The 8617-nt window shown below is 37.2% G+C and overlaps 1 protein-coding gene across 1 annotated transcript; it reads right to left on the bottom strand.

The window, feature by feature from the left end:
• Positions 1-413: 413 nt before the first annotated feature.
• LOC107707040 (digestive organ expansion factor-like) lies at positions 414-7460 on the bottom strand. Its single transcript, XM_016510920.1, has 13 exons — positions 7250-7460; positions 7096-7135; positions 6647-6794; positions 6320-6565; positions 6047-6135; positions 4934-5132; positions 4626-4819; positions 4197-4413; positions 3744-3946; positions 3372-3554; positions 2158-2267; positions 1586-1831; positions 414-813 (listed from the first exon to the last, which is right to left on the bottom strand). Exons 1-13 carry the CDS (start codon positions 7348-7350, stop codon positions 555-557), a joined length of 2235 nt encoding a protein of 744 aa, XP_016366406.1. The 5' UTR covers positions 7351-7460; the 3' UTR covers positions 414-554.
• Positions 7461-8617: the final 1157 nt, after the last annotated feature.

Below are 8617 nucleotides of genomic sequence, written 5' to 3'. Positions count from 1 at the left end.
TTACTAAATCAAATTCATCTATTTCACTTTCAAAATGAGCTTAACTGCAGCTCTCGGTGTATTTTTGTGATATTTGGTATAACTGTTTTAACTATTTTAATGATGACTTTTGCCATATTTTAGCATCAACTTTAAAGGAGATTTAATCCTAAGATCTCTTGGAGAGCGCATATTAGCATTAGCTGCTCGACGCAGTTTACGACAGCTTTCAATAAACTACAATTTACAAATGTACAAAAATGTATATTATCAATGTCAAAGTCACAGTGACAATGTAACACTTTTCTGATAGGACAGGTGACACTTCAACTGGTCAGAATTTATCTTATTGTTGAACCCTTTTGAAAGTAATAAAAAAACAAACACATTGGAGCCAAAGACAAAAAGATCTGGGCTGTGAATACAGCGAAAGAAAACTTTATATTAAAAAAACAACACAAAGACATGAGAACAACATTACATTCAGGCAAATTACTAAATTTTAATTGAAGGGAAATACTTTCTTTGTCTGAGAGGTTGAAAATGTCACATTCGATTTTCACAGTACCCCTTTTTTATGCGTTTTTCTCCTCCCCTGTGATGAAAAGGTGCACAGTTTTTTTGGACTGCAGCATCTGAGCGGCGCGGTCGGCCCCGGTGATGGCAGCCAGACGGTGCATGTCATATCGGGAGTACAGGGCCGTGCAGGTGAAGCTGACAGAACCACCACCCTCTCTGACACCAGCCTGAAGCATATTACAAACTTCACTGTAGAAGTGAGGGTACATGGGCAACCCGTAGAAGATCAGGTTATGGATCCCCTTGATAGTATATCTAAAAGAAAAGAGAATTAATAACATGTAAAAATTGTAACGTAAAATAAAATGAACAAAAATTCAATATAATTAAAAAAATTTTAATAATATTTGTTTGCTCAATTAAAAGTGTCTTTTTCCCAAAGGAAATTAATAATATTTTTTTGTTTGTTTTAAATATTGGTGTCATTGGCCTGTATAATTTTTAATGGGTTCTATAGTACTGTTGAAAACTATTGATTTTTTTAATGCTTTTGAAAAGTCTTTTCTGCTCATCAAGGCTGCACTTATTTGATCAGATATTTTTACAATTTATAACAACTGTTTTCAGTTTTAATATATTGTAAAATTTAATTTATTCATGTGATGGCAAAGCTGATTTTTTAACAGCCATTACTGTTACTTCTGATCAGTTCTTCATGTTGTTCCAACCCTGTATAAGTTTCTTTCATATGTTGAACACAAAAGATATTTGGAAGAATTTTGAAGAACCAAACAGTTGTCGGTCCCAATTGTAGAGAATACTATGGAAGTCAATGTGGACCATCAACTGTGATTACCAGCATTCTTCAAAATATCTTTTTACGTTTAACATAAGAAAGAAACTCATACAGGTTTGGAACAAAATGAGGGTGAGTAAACGATGACAACATTTCATTTTTGGGTGAACTATACCTTTAATGCATCCTTGCTGAACTAAAGTATTAATTCCTTAAAAAAAAAAAACTGAACCCAAACTTTTGAACGGTATATGAAGTACGCAAATGATAATACGTGTATAAAACATATACCTCTTGTAGAAGTGGAATCTCTCAGAGAAGAGCATAAACTGTTTTTCTCCTTTCTGGAAGAAATGTCGTGCTCGAGACACCTCTGATCTCTGTGAGTACTCGCTCACACTAGCGAAACTGATGTCTTCCTTCTTCAGGTAGTTTCGCAGACGAACAAAATCAAAATATGATGGCACATAGATGAAAGTGTGGGACATGACTGAGTCTCTGTACTGGGGCAGGATCTTTTCCACAAAGAACTGGAACCTAAAGGATAATGTAGTCTAAATATTTGCAAACAACTCAAACATTATAGGTTGAAAGTGTGCAGTCATCTGAATATGATCCTTTCAAAATATCACATTTTGGAAATGCAGTAGTCATAGCTTTCAGTCCACAAACAATGGTAGCATGTTACTCACAACTGCTTGTGCACTTTCCAATATGAGTTTCAGTAAAACATCACTCTAAAATGTATCAGTTACTTAAATTATTTCATAGTTATAACAATATTTTCTCTCAGAGGCTCCTCTGTGCAGACTTAACACTGCTGCCCTCTAGTGCTCAGAATGAAAAACAGCAGGCATCTCTACCTGGCATCCTGGTCCATGAAGCTGTCAGACTGGAACATCTGGAACACATGTGGCAGCTGCACGAGTACCTGACAGATTGAGCCCACCTTTGGAATAGTTTTACTGCACACCTGAGAGAAAGAAGAACAATAGTATCTGTATATTTAAACTACCTTCAAAATGTTGGTGACCGTGTAATTAATTTCTGTGTAAAACAGAACTTTAAAAGTGAATTTTTATTCTTGTGGAAAACGTGATACATTTTTTAGGGTTATGTGACTTTTGATCAACTTAATGCATTCTTACGGAATACAAGTATTAATTTCTTAAAAATAAATATATATATACATATATATGAAGAGTTCATATGCAAAAACCGATAAACGCCACTTTCAAATAAAATTAGCTGATTGCCGTGCATTATTCTCCACATATAAGGTGATCTGAACCCTAAACACGTTGTCAAAAAAGCCGGGTTTGTCTACTTAAGGCATCGCGAGTTCACGTTTAACTGCAGAAGCCGACAAGCGCCCTGGTTGTTTTTGAACAGAAGCCGATAAGATAGGTCAATTTTAGCGAATCAGCGCGCTGTATTCAGGTCAGGTGACAAGGCTACTTTCACTTTGAAAAGACGTGCTAGCTGAGAGGAGTTTCGTCAAAGCTGACTAAAAGTGATCGAGGATGGATAATTTGACGAACTTGATGAACCTGGGATATCTTCTTCAGGGCGAAAAAGGAAAATAAAGTTTTTTAAACTCTAAAACATGAAATGTGGAGTTATCTGCTTTTGCCAAAAAAAAAAACGACTGTTGGAGTGATCTGCTTTTGCTATAAAACAAACTTTTAATATGTAAAAAAAACATACTTTCAATTAACTTTAATTTTGTAAATTACCTGTATTTATTATTATAGTGAGTGTACAGCTTGTATAACAGTGTAAATTTGCTGTCCCCTCAAAATAACTCAACACACAGCCATTAATGTCTAAACCGCTGGCCACAAAAGTGAGTACACCCCTAAGTGAAAATGTCCAAATTGAACACTAGTGTAAACATATTTAGTTAAACATACATTTTAATAGGTTTATATTGTCAATGTGTTTAATTAAACATAATACTGTAGGAGTTCAAAGATGACCATAAAACACTCCCCTAAGACCAGATCCAATCAGATTAGCCCCCCAAAATACAAATACTCCATAATTTGAACAATTCTCAGGGTGTCTGATTGTGTACCTGGCCCCTGTAGTTGTGGCAGTGCTTGGTAAGGATGTTGGTGATCTGAGGCTCTTGTATGGCACTGAACACCAGCGTCTGTCTGTAATGTGCTGCCCAGTTGTTCAGGTTCCATATGCGCACACGAGAGAAATCAACACCGTGAGAATCCAGCGGCTGCAGATTCAAATGATTCAACACATGCTGCAACACAAAGGAAAACAGCCATTTATACATATTTAAACAGAGAAAGACTAAAATATAACTACATTATAATTTATTACAAACAGAACACAATTATCAAATGACTGCGCTATTAAATGTAAAATCTAAAACGCAAACATGGAAACTAAAGTGTTGTAAAAGGACAACTTATGGACAACTGAAACCCACCAGCATGTGTTCCCAGTTCTGCATGAGGAACACATCTGCCTGGTCCACAATCAGAAGTTCGATGGAAGACAGGAAGTCAAAGTCTCTCTTTTTCTCACTGTCGGCTCCCAGAACTGTGCGCAGACCCAGTGGAGATGCAATGATTATGTCAGAAGAGTAAAACGGAGAATAGAGACGCATACTGCGTTTCATGATAGACACACCTACCCCATAGAGAAAGAAAAACAGAAATGAGGCACAATAAAAGGTCAATTAAATAGGTGAAACTGAGGTATCAGGTTGTATAATTTCTCTGTCACTAGAAGAACTAAGGGCTTGAAACAATCCATTATTATTGTCTTAACCCTAACCCAATATGCAGAGAGAGCTTTAAGTGTTTTAACATTCAAACATTAACGTGCACCACATATTATAGTTTAAGATATTCAGTTAAGGGGAAAAACTTCATCGTACCTATCCTGAAATGGTCATCTATATTCCCAGAAAAGACAGCATGGTAGTCATCAGGTCTGTGCAATTTGGGCGGACTTTCACCTGGCTCCTCTCCATACTCTTCCTTAAACCTCTTCTTGTTACTGACATCCATTATCTTGCCTTTGGGCTCTAAAAGTGTTATGAAGGTCTGGACCACTCGCAGCACTCCATCTCTGAACGGCACCAGAATCAAAACCTAAAACAGGGAGAGTTCATTATAGGAATGTGGTTGGCTAATTTAAAGCACCTTTATTCATGTTGTAATCAAGAGAGCACATGACAATTAATTACATTTAAAATGATTTTATAACATATTTACATTTAACATCAAGTATTGGAGAAACTGATGAAAAATTAAACAATGCAGTTAAAAAAAACAAACAACACTGCTGTGGTATGAATCTGTACCTTTGGTCTAGTAATGCCCTGGTCCCGAAACTCCTCATTCACATCTTTAGTTTCCTTCAACTTGGCATTATTTCTAAGCACACAAGTATTTGCCTTTAACACATGGTTTAGCACATGAAGACAGTACGCACTCCGCACTTCCTTGGCTTCCCTCAAGGGGGAGCTGTTTGCAAAATGCACATCCCTGTAAGTACCTGCAAAAAAAAAAACATGGGAGATGAGGATACTGAAAAAAAAGGCATAGCAAAGTATACTTTTAAAAATTAGGATGTCTGGTGTTAAAAATTATTTAAATTTTGTTGACACACCCATGAGCCCAAGCAATTCCTTCTGTAGGTCCGTGACATCTGTCACAGCGCCTCCTTTAGGTGCAAAGGACTGGTTTAACAAGCACCAATTTGCCTCCAGGGTTTTGTGGATGGTTGGAAGAGGGGCAGAATAGAGCTGCCCCACTGCTGGGAAACGTTCCAGTGGACACGCGCACTGCAGAGTGCCCAGCTTTGGCCACTGGAGAGTGAGGAAGTGAACTAGTGAAATTTCACACATTTTGTGGTCAGTAAGATTTTTATTATTACTATTATTTTATTTATTTATTTAGAAATGCGATAAATTTATCAAAAGTGGCAGTAAGACATGAATAATGTTACAAAAGAATTCTATTTCAAATAAATGCTGTTCTTTTGAACATTCTATGAATCAAAGAATCCTGAAAAAGGAAGTATCAGTTTAAAAAAAAAAGTATTTAGCAGTACAACTGTTTTCAACATTGTTAATTTAAAAAAAAAAATGTTTCTTGAACAACAAATCAGCATGTTATTCCTATAATAATAAAATGTACAGTTATTTAATAAATTAAATTACAGCTAATTAAATGACATTAAATTGTTCTTTTAAATCATATTCGTAATTCACAATATTACTGTATTTTTGATCAAATAAATGTAGCCATGGTGAGCATAAGAGACTTCTTACAAAAACATTAAAGGGGTCATATGATGCGATTTCAAGTTTTCCTTTCTCTTTGGAGTGTTACAAGCTCTTGGTGCATAAAGAAGATCTGTAAAGTTGCAAAGACTAAAGTCTCAAATCCAAAGAGATATTCTTTATAAAAGTTAAGAGTCAGCCACACCTACCTAAAACGGCTCGTTCTAACACGCCCCCACATATCTACATCACTAGATATAAATATTAGCATAATGCAGCCCAAATGCACAAGCAAAGAAAGAAGGCGTGGTTTCAGGAACAGCAGTCGTGTTAAACACATTTCATTACACCAAATACACAAAATAATGTTCTTTTTAGCAGCATCATATGACCCCTTTAAAGCATGTCAACATATTCTGTTACACCAAATACACAAAATAATGATCTTTAAAATAGCATCATATGACCCCTTTAAAAATATCTTACAACTTACATACCTTAACCTGAGTCTTGATTTTTGATCCTTGTAAGATTCGTCCCACTTCCTCTTCACTCAGTTCAGCCTCCTGGTGCTTCACAAACATGTCTACAACAACCAGAGAGTCAGAGGTTTGAAAACCTGGGCCTAGGTTTTCAATTTGCTTCTAAAGGAAATCAATCTTGTCAAGCTTGAGTATTACACTTAAGAGTTTGCAAAACAGTAAATTGCAAGCAAATGTAAATCATTTTAGCTTTCAGAGATGGAAAGATAAATCACGGCAATGTCTTACCTTCCTCCTCCTGCTCTCCCATGTTTTCCTCTCCTTCCACAGGCAGGTTGGTCTCCAGACAGAACGCAGCTTCATTCTTCTTATCTGTAAACTCTCCCTCTTCGTTCTCTTCTATATCTCCATTTGTCTTTTCAGGGTGCTCATTACTTTGTGAATTATCAGGTGTTTTGCCAGCCTCTTCGTCTAAATCTTCCTCGACAACATCACCGTCCTCCTCCGCCTCCTCTTCTTCTTCTTCACTCTCTCCTAATTGAGAAAAAATAATTAGAGCTCAGCACTGCAACTGATATTGAAATGTAGAAACTATGGGACTGTAAAAGAGCTTACCTTCAACTTCCTCTCCGTCATCCTCATCATCTTCACTGTTGTCATCAGCACATTGGATCATGGTGGACAGTAGTTCCTGATAAGCAGACTGCTGCTCTTCATCGCTGTCTTCCTCACTGTCAGGTTCTGGGTGTTTTGGACTGTCAGGCTGTTCAGGTGCAGAAACACGTTTATTATGATGCTTTGAAACAAAACATAAATTACAAAACGTCAACCTGAGCAGCAAACTATTAAGATTAAACCAGGGGTAACTTCTGTTATCAGATCTACCCAAACACATTTTCCACCCTGCTTGTCCTAGTCCTATATGTAATTTTAATAGTGTTTCCATGCATTAAATCACTTGGTTTATTGACTGTAATCAGAAGGAGGTTGCTAGAGCTGCCCGATCAATTCTTCTAAAACATAAGTCATGGCTAAATAAAGAATATTAGTCTATCATTACTTACCAAACGCAAAATCTGAGTCTTCTCCGGTCTATCAACAACGCTAAAAAACGAAATCATATTAAGAGTGTTAGTACTTGCTACTGCAAGCTCCCAATGTATGCTAACATATACGTTACTGCTTTTGTTCTAAAAGTACACACATCGCTATACTTACTTATCGTGAAAAGGGTGCTGTTCTCCAAATTCTTTTAGATGTTTCTTCTGTTTCTTAGTTAAACTTGTAATCTCTTGATTTCCTCGCCTTCTTTTGCCCATGTTTCTATTCTACACGTGTGTAACTCGCGTATGTGTTTTCTTCACAGACAGTTAAGAGTGCCGCCACACTCTAGCGCCACCTGTCTGTTTGGAATAACGGTAGCAATGCTACAAAGCAAGGGGCCACAGATTTCACTATTTTGTGGAAAAAATCAACCCGAAATTAAAATAAACATTTTAATAATAGGTTTTGTCATTTCTAAAGCATAACTGCTTCCACAACAACAGATCGGATTACTGGACACTTTTGTGTATTTTAGTAGAAGCACTCAGTGGGCCTGATTTGATGATGTTTTAGCAGCTGTCAAAGCAAAAGAATCATGTCATTGGTTTATCTTCCACCTCATTTTGAGATTTTCTCACTGTTACGTTAGTAGATGTTCTGCCACAATATGATTAGTGCCTTTAAAATGCTCTGTCATTCCCCTATGAGTCAAAGAATCAGACTTTTCCTCCGGCTGTGCGTCACACAGCTTTAACTAATTACAAACACTGCAGGCGTGGAGGAATGGATCTCACCATCCGTTCAGGTGCAGCAGACGTATCGGGTGTTCATCAGAATCAGAGCAGAACTGATGTTTGATGTGCGTTAACTCGACTGCAGCCGAAAATATCTTGGCCGGTGCATGTGTAAGAATGTATGTAATTGATTTGAACATTGTTCCATAACATTCAATGAAAACAGATGTGTGGATACCAAATACGGAGACATTTTAAAAAAGTTATTTATATATTTATTTATTTAATTCTTCCCGAGAGACCATCCTCCCCCCACTCTCTGAGAACATGTGGTCTGTGATTATAAAGCATATTCCCCGCTGGTGATTAGGGTGCCTATGAATAACAGCGGGGCTGGAGGCCAGTGAAAACAAGGGGAGTTAAACAAATGAACCACACACATCTCGGCTCAGGGGTGAGTCATAAACACACCAAAGGTTAGAAAAACACGGTTGGGTGCCAGCGTGAAGGCGAGGTGAGTGTCCGTGAACACCACCGAGAAACGCCATCTCAAAGAGACAAGCAGAGCTGATCAACTGCAGGCCAAGGGTCTCATGCCCACTGTGTGTGTCTGTGTGCAATGCAGGCAAATTCATTTACTCGACAGGGATGACGTTCTTGTATTTTTATTTTTTTTGCTAAATGTTCCCTTAAATGTATTTCATGTAATGTGATGCATGTTGAACAGTGGTTTGCTTTTGCAAAAGTTGAATCTTGTAGTACTCTGTTTTTAGTCTATATGATTTCTCAAATTCTTGACTTGGACTCA

This window comes from Sinocyclocheilus rhinocerous, unplaced genomic scaffold (assembly GCF_001515625.1).
Source record: "Sinocyclocheilus rhinocerous isolate Xijiao unplaced genomic scaffold, SAMN03320098_v1.1 scaffold1243, whole genome shotgun sequence".
Lineage (NCBI taxonomy): Eukaryota > Metazoa > Chordata > Actinopteri > Cypriniformes > Cyprinidae > Sinocyclocheilus > Sinocyclocheilus rhinocerous.
This window is presented reverse-complemented; position numbering and strand designations above follow the sequence as displayed.

Excerpts from the sequence above, each read along its gene's own strand:
- LOC107707040 (XM_016510920.1), bottom strand. The coding sequence starts at position 7,350 with ATGGGCAAAAGAAGGCGAGGAAATCAAGAGATTACAAGTTTAACTAAG. Across the intron at positions 6,136-6,319 it reads GGGAGAGCAGGAGGAGGAAG|ACATGTTTGTGAAGCACCAG; the intron begins GTAAGACATTGC and ends TGGTTGTTGTAG. Across the intron at positions 2,268-3,371 it reads GCCACAACTACAGGGGCCAG|GTGTGCAGTAAAACTATTCC; the intron begins GTACACAATCAG and ends TCTTTCTCTCAG.